Source organism: Polypterus senegalus, chromosome 10 (assembly GCF_016835505.1).
Source record: "Polypterus senegalus isolate Bchr_013 chromosome 10, ASM1683550v1, whole genome shotgun sequence".
NCBI classification, from domain to species: Eukaryota; Metazoa; Chordata; class Cladistia; order Polypteriformes; family Polypteridae; genus Polypterus; species Polypterus senegalus.
The window spans coordinates 2,836,244-2,849,273 of NC_053163.1; the positions used below are offsets into that span (position 1 = coordinate 2,836,244).

Below are 13,030 nucleotides of genomic sequence, written 5' to 3' on the forward strand. Positions count from 1 at the left end.
TCCTGGTTATGCTGGAGGCCTCGGGTAGAGGGCTTGGAAGCCCAGCCCTGTAGGGGCCCGTAACCACCGCCAGGCGGTGCCCCAATGCCTTATTATCACGATAGCGGAAGTGCCGGGGGGAAGACGACAGGGGACACCCGGACGGCACTTCCGCCACACCAGGAAGTGCCGGGGGGAAGACGACAGGGGACACCCAGACGGCACTTCTGCCACACGGGGGTGTGTTCGCGGGAGATTGCCGGGAAGCAGCTGGAGCCCATCCGGGTTCCTATAAAAGTGGCCGCCTCCCTCCAGTCATGGGCAGAAGTCGGGTGGAAGAGGACGGAGCTGGAGTGAGGACTGGAGGAGGCCAGGAGGAAAAGAGGCACAGGACTGTGTGGCCTGTGTGGGGGAATCGGTGCTGGAGGCACTGGGGTTTGTGCACGTCCAATTTGTAAATAGTATTGTAAATAAACAGTGTGTGGTGGAGCCAACGATGTCCGTCTGTCTGTGTCCGGGTCCAAGTTCACACCATCCATTGTCCAACCCGCTATATCCTAACTACTGGGTCACGGGGGTCTGTATATTGGGGAGCCAATATAATGAAGAAAATCTTTTTCTTTTTTTTTAATCTCTTGATATGTGAAACAAAGAGGATGAGAAACGTGACTTGACTTTCAGTGCCAACGTGTTTAACCAGTTCAGGAGGGGCTGAAGACTGCGGGAGGAATCCATTTTACACAAAGCCTACTTGACATTTTGTCTTCTATAAAGTATGGGCGAGTTCAGCTCCGTTTTCATAGAACTGTGGTGAGTTTAGGAGAAAACAAAAGTTAAAATTGTATTGAATCCTAATTGAATAGTCAGACTTGAGTGACAATGTCAGAGTGTGACGCTGTGGCTCGGCCTCCTGCTCCCTCTTCTGTTCTGGGGCCCTCTTGAATCCAACACCATTGACGGGGATGAGCTTGGCAGATGAGGACCAAACACACATGAAGCAAGGGGATGGTGAAAAGTGCTCAAGTGCTTTTATTAAAAATCACAAAGGGTTCCAAGAAGTGCAGTGCAAAGTCCTAAAGAAATCAATAACCCATAAAAGAAGGGAAAGTGGAGGTTAACACAATGCCAGTAAATATCATTAAAAGCAGAGGTTAAAACGCAGGCAGGAAACGTCTTTCCTCGGTGCCCTCCTTGTCTTATCTCTTCGTGGATCCTGCAGACAGGGGGAGAAGTCCACCAGCAGACGCAGACAAACTTCTTGTCCTGGCCTGTGTCCCCACCGTCACACGGAGCCACCGAGCCCTGCTCCGCTCGTACCGCTGCCAGTCTGTCCGCTTCTCCCATTCCTGAGCCCAATGGTCGCTCCTGCTACTGGCCACACACGCTCCTCCTAGGGGCTCCATACCCGTCCATCTGCTTCCTTTCCTCGCTCACTCGCTCTCACACTCCTGCCTCTCTTCTTCTCACGTCATTTAGCCTCCGCTTTTTGTTTCTTGTCAATTTTCTTGTCCAGCGTCAGTTAGGGGTGCTGGGCGTTCCTGAACCTGTGCACTCCCGTCCCACACGGGCATCGCTCTCACCACGCTACCACGTCCCCTCCTGAAGACACGAGTCTGCCGACTATTTATTTAAAATGCCAATCGGCCACGGACCTCACTGATTCACAGAGAATTCAATTCAATCGCAGAGAACAAGTGGAATGACAGAAAGCTGAACATGAAGATCCTTTCATTAAATAAAAGGTAACTGTGGACCGTGACAGACACCATGACAGCAGGTGTGTCTTTATGCCCTCACGGGATGTCCTCTTTCACTTTCATTTTGTCAGCGGTGACACCCATGGGATGACACTGGAGCTCCTCTTTAAAGGCAGCAGCTCATCCTTCCCTCCATGTTGATCAGTCGTCCTGCTCGCCGTGGCTGGTGAGCTGCACTTGTGGACACAACTGAGGTCTCGACTGTGTTACAGGCCACTGGAAACGACTGAATACAGGAGGGGTCCACAACGGCCCTCAGTTTATCTAAGGCCTGAGACTGACAGATATTAGCGAGAAGCTACGAGACATGGAAGGCAGTGCTGGTACATCTCGGAGTAATGCCAGGCCTGTTGACGTAGCCTGTGATGTTTGTTCAGGGAGAAAAAGGAAAGCTTCAAAGACCTGCCTGACCTGCATGATCTCCTACTGTGAACTTCACCTCCAAGAACACAAGGGATCTGGAGCCTACAAGAGACACAAACTGCAGGAGCCGGTCAGAGGCTTCAAAGAGAGAATCTGCTCCAAACACAACAAAATACTGGAGATGTACTGCAGGACCGACAAGATCTGCGTCTGCTCCATGTGTGCGGCGACTGAACACAACGGCCACGACACCAGGATACTCAGCGAGGAGATGTCTGAGAGGAAGGTAGGGAGTCACCCGGGGTAGGGACTGAGTCACTGAGAAAGGAGCCAGTTATGGATGGTGGGCCTTCGTTCTGTTCATTCAGATTTGTCAGCGATGGGCTTAGCCGGCTGATCTCCGGTATTCAACAACATCAAACTGGGAAATGACAGTTGGTCTGCTTTGACGTTTCTTTGTCGCTGATTGTCATTCACATTTGTCTCCTGTCTGTCATCAGTTATGCTTTCATTTGCTTGTAATGGAATTCTTTTGATTGTTTCTTAAATTGACGAGCTATTGTGTCCGGTTAGAAATGTCCTGTACAGTTGATGCCTGTTGATTTTGTTGCAGCCTGGTTCCTTTTTCAGTTTTTAATAAGGAATTTTCCTGTTAAACTTGCATTACGCAGACTGAGCTCGCATTTCAGTCCTGACAAACACACTCAGGTCTGCCAAGTTGACGTGCCAAGTCACACCCCTGGGCAACCTGAGCCAGGCGAGCTGCAGCTCCAGCTTAGGAAACCCAACTGCAGGATGGAAGAATTCTGGTTGGGGTAGAAATAATTACACTTTATATAATAGATGCTCAGGCTTTACAATTGAGGAAGGAGAGGTGGAGGCAAAGAAATGAATTGAACTTCAACAAGTGCTTGAAGGCCACTGATGTCTGCTCCTCCCTTATCATCAGACCTTCACAAATGTCTTCTTTGGGACAAAACAGATTTTTGTTTGAAATTCAAAGCCCTGCGGCTCAAAACCCCACTGGTAGAACTTAATCAGTTTGCTCGATTTCTTTCCTTTTCTGTTAAAGACACACTGAAAATTCAGAATGGAAGTCGGAGAACGGCTGTGTGGAGGTGTTTGAAGCTCTGGTGTGGAGTTGTTACAATCACGCAAGTGAGTTGTGGCTGTCAGTGTGAGTCGCGGTGAACAATAAAGTAACGACAAATACTTTGTACCAGAGTTGGGGTACGTGGTGACTGGAAGAGTCCTCCATTACAAATGACTAATTAATGGTACTGCGTTACCGATTACCTCCCAGAAAACGTACTCCCATTCCTAATGTCCGATGATTTCATGACTCTGTAAAGCCACAGAAAAATGAAAGGCCAAGGACAACACCGTCAGCCTTTTCCAAAGGGTGAAATAACCCAACTTTGTTCAGCATATGCAAAACGCACAACTCACTAAAATGATTTTCTTTTTTGGCCTTTTGTAAATTCATGCAAGCTAAACAAATTGCAAGTGGAATGACTAGAACTATTGTAATCTGAAAAACTGATTTGTTTAAACAAACAATACCAAATGAAAATAAGAATACAATTGTCAGGAAGACACTTTATCGCATAACTGGTTAGAAATCGCAGCAACAAAAGATTATTCCAAAACTTTGAAAGGAGCGGTTTGATTTCTGCATTAGGGTTTTAAAGATACAAGAGTGACATAAATTGGACTGACGGGTGTTTACCTTAAGTCTACATGTCGATCTTTGTGATTCATTTGAGGTTTGGGTAGTTTTTGACAACTAACAAGTTAAATACGCAAAAATGATCAAAGACGCTTTTGTCCAAAGCTGAGGGGAAAGAAAACGTTAGATGAGGAGACCACGTCCCATTTCACTGTTTTGGCCTGGTGAGCGATATGAAAACATCTCCTTCAGAGGTCCAAGGTCATGTCGCTTTACATCATCTGTAGGCCTTGACACCAAAACAGGGTTTGGGCAGCCACCTGTATACTTGAGTAAGGCTGCAAATAATGGAGCTTTGGCATCACAGAAGTGCACGAGTTGAGTTGCAAAGAGAAACTGAGTAATAATAGAAACAGGTAACCGGAAGTGACATCATCTGGAGCCGGAGCTGGAAGTGACGTTCTTGGAACAGGAACCGGAAGTGGCGCCAGCGTGTAAGGGGTCAGGTGGTGATTGGCAAGTGGCCCCGCCCCTGTTTATGGGAGGGCCTTCCATAGTTCCTGGTGGTTCATTTCAAACGGAGCTTTGATGGTATTTTTCCCCCTCTAGTGGGCTGTTGTTGAAGGTGTTTTGGAACTTCTGTGTTTCCTGATATGTCTGGAATTATCAGTGCACATCAGTCATAAACAGGAACCAAGGCCTCATGGGACTGACTTTTTGAAGTGAAGACAGGCCCCTTGACAAACAAACGAGGGGTGAGACGGCGCTCTAGGTGGGGCTTTGATTTTCTGTTCATGAAGTTTGCTGATTCTTTTACCTCTGAAACAGTGGAGGTCATCTGCATTATAATGAAAGGAAAACAACACATAAATGGGGAGGAACGGAGACGAGATGATGAGGGCATTGAGTAGTTTGATGAATGAGCAGCGTTTTCAGTGATTTATATTCCCTTTACTCTCCCCTTCTTCAGATTTCTGCCATCCATTTTGTCTCCACAGACTCAGCTCCAGAACACAATGAAGGAAGTAAACAAGAGAATCCAGGAGAAAAGCAGGAAAGTAACTAAACTGAAGGACACTAAAATGAAGATTCATGTTAGTATTTTATCACAAGTATACTGGAGTTGAGTGAGCAGTGAAATGAGGATTCAAAAAAGACGTTAGCCTGTCATTAAGATTTCATTCCATACAATGACCAAGTAAGAATCTGTAGATGTTCGGCAGCATTGGTTCTTTCAGAAAAGAAGATGGAAAATTACATTTATATGCCAACGTGCTCAAAACATGCCAAATGTTCTATATGTGGCCACAGTGGCCAAGGACAAAGTAAAGCTGAAAAAGTGTCGTCTAAAAGTTTTATAGTGTATGTTTTGTGGACAATTCAATAAAAGTCAGGACCTTAGTGTCATGAAGTCCACTGTGCTGGGTTATAGTTCTTCTATGTCCTTCTATTCATTTAGCCATTTCAGCTCTCTGGTCTGTTATCACGGCAGTTAGACAGCAGATTCTTTTTGTTTAATGCCTTCTCTAAAACAGCTACTACTCTCTTCTTCCTTCCAGAAATTTGCATACTAAGAAATACAGAAACACAAGGAGTTCTTCAAGTCTATACATGAGTCCATTAACAGGCTGAATTCAGAGGTCACTGAGGTAATTAGCCATTATAAGACGAGGGAAGTGACAATGACTGAAGAGCACATCGAGCAGGTGGAGAAGGAGATTGAGGAGTTGAACAAGACAAATGCTGAACTGGTGGAGCTTTCAAAGATGGACGACCACATCAAGTTTATAAAGGTAAGAGGGACACTCTGTAGCACATCGGCAGGCCCAGGTGATTCATAAGCCTTTGACTCTCATGTTCTCCTTCCTTCTTCTCTCTTCATATAGAAGTTCCCATCACTAAACGTCCCTGCTGAAGACTCCTCTGAGGTTCCTGATGCTGGACATTTCCTTCCTAGGACTCTGAGGACAAATCTGTCTAATCTTAAAAGGAATTTGGAGGAAATTAGCAGCTGGGAATTTGTGAAAAGCAGTGAGAGCGGTGTGTGGGATGTTCTGGGTGACCCCGTGATGGGAGACAAAGCTGTACCCCTCATCACACGTGCTGGAGATTCACATTCTCCTTTGCTTCTTTCTCTCTTCAGGGGTCGACAATCCAGGTGATTTTCTGCAGAACCTGAGAAGTAGAAATTACCTTCTAAAATGTAAGCCTTGTTTTGTCTAATGAGTTTGAATAATCAGCCTGAAAGGCTCTTCTGATTTACAATTAAACTGTTAACTGGTGACAGCATTGCTGGTGCTGTTTTGTGTAGCTGTTTGTATGCGCACTGTCATGTCGTGAGTCTGGCTATGGTGGGGCTGCATAGTTGAAAGACACATCACATACGTATGGTGTGCCCTGTGGCATCGTATCGGTCATGTGATATAATACGGTAGTGTGGTAAAAGGTGTTTCCAGCCTTTACTATGAAGTAAAGGACTTGACAGAAGAACTCGTTCTTGAGCTAAACACGTTCTGGAGGATTCAGGTTACAAACTTCTGTCTTTTTGTTTAGAGGGTGTTGTAAAGCCAAGGGGTTAGCGAGCCAAAACACATCACTTAGCGTCTTTAAAATCCACAAGGGTTATGACTTAATACTCTACCTTGAGTGCACTGAATGAGGGACTTGCTTCATCTGCTTGTGACTCATCCATCCATCCATCATCCAACCCACTATCTCCTAACTACAGGGCCATGGGGGTCTGCTTGTGATCTAATTGTTAAAATCTTAAGATGACCTTTTGTGTAACTGTTCTGTACCATCATGGAGTGCTGTTCATGTTCGAGATGATCTAAGCAAATAATCACAACTAAGATTCTGTCTCTTGGTCTTTCATGTGCCCTTATTATCTGCTGTCCATTTCCTCACAATCACTCATTTACTTCAAGATCTCTATTTATGTGTTACTACTATTTTTTGTTGTGGCATCAGCTTCTTGCTGTGCTCCTTGGCTCCATTTTGTGCTTCTCTTGTACTAAGTTTGTTAGTTTCGTGAAGCCTTAGTTACTTATCATCATACACTTTTGGTATTGTATTTCTTCTGCAATATTCCATTCACTTCTGGTCAAAATGCTTCTTCACAAATTAGGTTTTCATTTATGGGTGTTTTATTGTGGGATGAGTAGAAGTTCATCATTAGATTGGTGTACTTTGGGACCCTAAAATGAATACACAAAAAAAGAATAGAAGACCACACGCAGACTCTATCCACACAAGCCCCGATTATTATGAGTCTTTTGAAGTGTATAAAAAGGTGAAAACAGATAGATAGATAGATAGATAGATAGATAGATAGATAGTATTTGGCATAGTAGGCAGGATTAGATAGATAGATAGATAGATAGATAGATAGATAGATAGATAGATAGATAGATAGTATTTGGTATAGTAGGCAGGATTAGATAGATAGATAGATAGATAGATAGATAGATAGATAGAGTGAAAGGCACAATATAATAGATAGATAGATAGATAGATAGATAGATAGATAGATAGATAGATAGATAGATAGATAGATAGATAGATAGATAGCATTTGGTATGGTAGGCAGGGTTAGACAGATAGATTTTATTAATCTTATATTGTGATATATCAAGACCACGGCTGGAAATGGATGGCCAGTTTTTCAATAAATAATCACGGTTTAAGGAGGGTGCATGGTACTGTGGTCAGAGCAGTTCCCAGGCATGATATGGGCATTTCCACACTGCATTGCACAGGTGCGTGATCTCCTGTTTCTGCAATTGATGCTGGGAGCTGCTAATCACCACACCTGTGTAATGCCCCATTATAAATAGGAGAAGTGCAAGTGAGGAGGGAGAGAGAGATTAAAAAGGATCAGAGAAAAGGAATGGAGGTTAGACAAGAAGAAGAAGAAGGAAGGAGGAGAGAATCAGCCGGTGTGGGAGTGAGCAAGAGAGAGACAGAGCAGGCTCGCTTGAGCGAAGGCAGGCAGCTGGAAGGAGCTGGCAGGGTGTGAGGCTGTCACTTGGCTTGAGTCCCTCCTGTTGAGCTTTTCAGAGGAGCTGGAGTGACCAGGATCATGGACGGCTCGCCACATAAGACAGCATGAGTGTCCTGGCCGTAGGGGAACCTGAGACTTGGTATGGCGAGACAGCTGTAGATTTTGTTTTTGTACTAATAAAAGCACAGTTGCACCTGTCCACCATCCTCTTGCTCAGTGTGATTTGTCCCCATCTGCCAGTTCATCTGGTTACATTACCGACAGTGTTGGGTTGGAGAGGCTCCTAAAAGGGAAGAGGGAGCATGGAGCAGGACTGGCACCGTCACACATACTTGATTTCAGATTGACTTGACTAGTCAATGACATCACAGCAGTCACGTGACCCTCGGAGGTCACAAATGAAGTTTGTGTTTGGTTCTCCGCTCCCCACCAGTTCAAATGTCTTGTATTTAAATGTTACCTGATTTTCTTTACTCATTTTGATTCATTTTCTCTCCATTCAGACTGCTGTCCTCTCATCCTGGACATCAACACAGCAAACGAATGGCTTACCCTGTCTGAAAGGAACAAGAAAGTGACGGACAAGAGGGTGGTGACCCGGTATCCTGATCATCCTGACAGATTTGACATGTGGCCGCAAGTTCTGTGCAGCAGGGCTCTGCGCGGGGGTCGCTTTTACTGGGAGGTCGAGTGGAGTGGAGAGAAGGTCGAGATTGGGGTTACATATAAAGGAATAAGAAGGAAAGGAAACAGTAATGAGTGTGTCCTTGGATACAATGACAAGTCCTGGAGTTTGTACCTCTCTCAGTCCAGTTGCCTTGCATGGCACAATAAGAAAAAAATAGAAATCACCGCCCCCCACATTCACAGAATAGGCATCTATCTGGACTGCCCAGGTGGCTCCCTGTCGTTTTATAGCGTCTCAGACACCTTGACCCTCCTGCACAGGTTCAACGCCTCCTTCACCGAGCCGCTCTATGCAGGGTTTAAGATTGCAAATCATTGCAGCTTAACAATCTGTCCTCTGAAGCGGTCTGGCAACTGACCAGTGTCATTGGCAGGTCACTTCATATCTTTTGCCACATAGGATGTCTTCTAATTTTAGAAGTCATCGTTCCTCAATTCCAGTCCCGATTTCTCACTCACTCACACACACTGGTTGTCCTGTCACCGTGCCCCCTGAACCACCGTGGACAGTGGAGACTCCATCCTTCAATGGGGTCATCATCAGGAAAGCAATGAGGAGATGTGACTGTGTGCCAATGTCCATTCCGTGGACATCAGACAGAAGACTCCTTACCATTTGGGAACCCTCAGTTATTGAACCCCCGGTTTATGTGCAGTACTCCCAATGGCCACACAGTGGCGCTCTCTGATTGCTTTACAAATGAAAGTCACCCTGAAGGACAGCATTGAGCAAAGCTGTGGAGATAGACGGGACATGAGAGTCAGTCCTTCCTGATTTGATTTATTAAACCTTAAGCAGAAAACCTAAGTCAGGGGTCCGAACTGATTGACTGCTCCATGCTCTTCAGTTCTCTGTGTTTCATTGTAATTCTGTCTGGTGGCACAACATTTAGAGGTCCACCCCACCACTCCAGGACACTCAGTTCAAACTCAGCCTGGACTCTGCTTGTGTGGAGTTTCCATGTTCTCCTGGCGTCCATGTGGAGTTTTCTCTGATTTCTCCAATTTCTACCTCTTTGCTATTAGGTTTAGGGTAAGTCACATTGGCATGAAGAATGCTGCTGCTTGTGTTTTGGTCGGAGCAAGAAAGTTTGGTTTGCAGCTCCTATTGTAGTCTCTTTGCACTGGCTGCCCATTACTTTCGGAACTGACTTTCCAGTTTTACTGCTGGTTTTTAAATCAATTCTTGGGTCTGCTCTGAACTGCGTGTTGTACACCAGCCATCCAGAGAGCTCAGATCTACCGCTCAGTGGTCTCTTGCTGTCCCAAAACTAAGGGGGTCCGCTGCTGCGCCTCATCTGTGGAGTTCTTTACCTAATTACACTAAGGGGTCAACTTCCATTGAGCTGTTTATGAAAATGAGACTGATGACGCAGTTCTGTTCTCTAGTTTTCTGTGACTTTCGGTGATATTCTCTCCTCTCAGTCATTTATTTGTTTCAATTTACCGCTAGTTGTATTTAGTTTTATTGTATTTATTGTACATTTTTATGTAAATTAATTGTTTCAAACACACTCCATCGATACACTGACACTGACATTGTCGTCTGTTTGTCCTGCGGTGGGCTGCCATTCTATTCAGTGTTTGTTCCTGTTGTGAGTTCTTCTTGGGCTTTCCTTGTGGTGTAAAAATGATTTTGGTGCCATTCCTGGGGTTTTTAGGGAATTCAGTGCTATAAGTATTTTCCTGATTGGAGTCAAATATCTTAATTTCTTTTCAGACTGGTTTTTGATTTGATGATCTGAGTTGCCATGAGGTGGGCCCTGGTTGCTCTGGGGTCACATCATTAAGGGACGATCGGTGAAGGGGTTGTCTTGTATCTGAGACTCGAATGACAGACGACCATCTGTGATTCTTTTCAACGCTGGTCTCGGGCTCTTGAGATGACTTTGGGTTGTCATTTGGTTTTCCTCGCTCTCCATTTTGACTGCCTTTGCTTTATTTCTTGGCCCCATTCTTTGTCCCGTTGCTCTTCTTTTGACTGCTTTGTTCAGTCATTGCAGTTCCTGAGCCTCCAGCACTATGAGTTGGATGAACGCTGAACTCCATTTCTTTTTACCATCCACTGTTGCATTTCTTTGGACTTGGCTGGCATTACTAAGGTGCAGATCACCATCACAGTGGTGGATGTCCCTCACCAGGTGGACTCACTGGACCACTATGGCCAATTTACATAGCAGCCTTGACACAGGTGCAGCTCTGATGCCAATGGAAGCTGAAATATTTCTAGAAGGACTGTTCTGGAATGGCGTCATTGTTATTGGGTCCTTTTTGTGTTTTGTCTTTTTTTAATAACCCTCTCCCCACTCCATTGTCTTTTATTTTTTGTGTTTTTGGTCATTTTCTCCCAGCTCCTTTCCTCAGGTTTTAGTCCCACTTCAGGCAGCTCTTCTTTGTAATTGGGTGGTCTTTTCAGAGTTTTTTCCTTAGAGTTTTCTTGTTAAACCTTCAGTTTAGCAGACATGATTTAGTCAATTATTGGTTTGCTTTTTTATTCTTTTATATTATTTTCCAGTCTTTAGTTTTGTTATTTGGTAATATTAAAATGTAATCTTTTCAGTTGGAATTTTTGTAATATTAATATAATATTAATCTATATAATAAAAGGTAAGAGAAGGATCTTTGTCTAGAATAAGAGTTTTCATTTTCTGGAGTTGTGACCCCAGAATTCTGACTAAAAAAATTCATATTGTCAGTCAGAACCATAAAGGGGTCTGATCTCCTACCACCACGTTCAAAATGGCGGCCATTTGAAATTCCTCCTCCTGCTGACTTGATGAAGGGGCTGGAGGTCAGACCCCTGCAGACATAATGATATTTTAAAAATACAATCAGTAGGAAAAAGATCCAATTTCTTATTACTTAATGAGATGATGGGTGGTTGGTTAGGGAACCTGCCTTTGAGGATGAAAATAAAAAACATTTCTGTGCAAAGCGAAGGCTAAATTCTAGTGGTAACATAACATAATAATAAGTTTGTACCTTTGGTAATGTTTTAATCCTTCGGCTTGCTTTTTAGTTTTCTTTATTTAAAAAATGCAACATTAAACATTCATAATTTTTGTGTTTGGGAAACGTATTTTGGACAGTTTTCACCTTTCCCCTCAGTGATAATCACAACCGATGGGAAGGAAATGCAAGATTGAATGAAAAAGTGTCAAGCAAAGCGTTTGTGAGGATGACAACAACATTTATTTCTGTCGCACATTTTCATTCATATAATGTAGCTCAAAGTGCTTTACATGATGAAGAAAAAAGAAAAAAAAGACAAAGTAAGAATTAAAATAAGAGAACACTAATTAACATAGAATAAAAGTAAGGTCCGTCTTAGAGGAGCTGCTGAGGCGACCTTCTGAAGACAAGAGGACTAATCAGATCTTTACAGCATATGGCGCCTTTGACTGCTCCACGCGGGAGGCCTGATTAATCAGAGAATGAGAAGAAGAAAATAAAAGAAGGAAAGAATGATGAAGAACAGAAAAAAACAAGAAGAGTGCCACAGAATGAAGGAGCCGCTTAATGTGCTCTGGAGGAGACGTCTCCCAGCTGAAGTGACATGTAAGTGAATTGTCCGTCATTAGACTTCACGTACTTAATATTCCACACAAGTCATTTTTGCTTATGTTACTCACCCCATGTAGTATGAAGTGATGGAGGGTAAAAATGTATAAAATAACAGAACCAGCAACAAATGATGTGACAGACTGTGCATTAAAGGAAAATCAGATCTCACGTTACTGGTGATCCACATGTCCGTCATTCGGTCGTACGCACAAAAAGACGTTTTTGTTTGCTGAAATAATGTTAAATATATGAATACTTCTGACACAATCAATACGCATCATAAACAGGAGTCTGCGGCCTGATGGGACTGACGTGTTGAACTGAAGACCCACCTCTCCCCTCATTCCTTGAATTCTTTGATATTTATCTCTATTTTATTATTATCGCGAGCCTGTAAACGCTATTTCTAGACAGCTATGAGTCTTTCAGTTCTTTTTTGGGGGATTTTTGCTCCTTCATCCTTGCCAAAGGCTTCCAGTTCTGTGAGGTTCTTGGCCCGTCTTGCATGCCCTGCTCTCCTGAGGTCTGTCCACTGATTTTTGATGAAGTTTATGCCCAGTAACTGTGATTGCCAGGCCAAACCCTTCATCCACTGGTGCCTCCTGAAGTAGTCCATTGTGGATTTTTCACCTTTTCAGAATTTGCTGGTGTTTATTTGAATCCATTCCCCCCCACCCCACCAATAACATGAGCCCTATGCAGCACAAACCCAAAGCCTGATGGATCCACCGCCATGTTTAATAGTTGGAGACGCGGTCTTCTCCTGGATTTCTGCTCCCTTGTTTTCTCCAAACATACTTTTACACAACGAGGCCAACAATTTCTATTCTGACTTCATCAGCGCACAGGACTTGTTTCCAAAGTGCGTCAGGCTTGTTGAGATGTTCATCTGCAAACTTCTGATGCTGAAATTGTGCGGTGGAGACTCAGGACAGGTTTACTGCTAATGACTTTGAACAGGGCACCGCTGAATCTTCCTGAAGGTCTTTGGCAGTCAAACGGGGTTTT

The 13,030-nt window shown here is 44.0% G+C and overlaps 1 protein-coding gene across 1 annotated transcript; it reads left to right on the top strand.

Annotated features, from left to right (window-relative positions):
• Positions 1–1,841: 1,841 nt before the first annotated feature.
• On the top strand, positions 1,842–10,967 carry LOC120536496 (tripartite motif-containing protein 16-like). Its single transcript, XM_039764885.1, has 6 exons — positions 1,842–2,385; positions 4,767–4,862; positions 5,328–5,561; positions 5,655–5,808; positions 5,912–5,971; positions 8,275–10,967. The coding sequence occupies exons 3-6, from the start codon at positions 5,451–5,453 to the stop codon at positions 8,814–8,816; spliced, it is 867 nt and encodes a 288-aa protein (XP_039620819.1). The 5' UTR covers positions 1,842–2,385; positions 4,767–4,862; positions 5,328–5,450; the 3' UTR covers positions 8,817–10,967.
• The last annotated feature ends 2,063 nt before the right edge of the window (positions 10,968–13,030 follow it).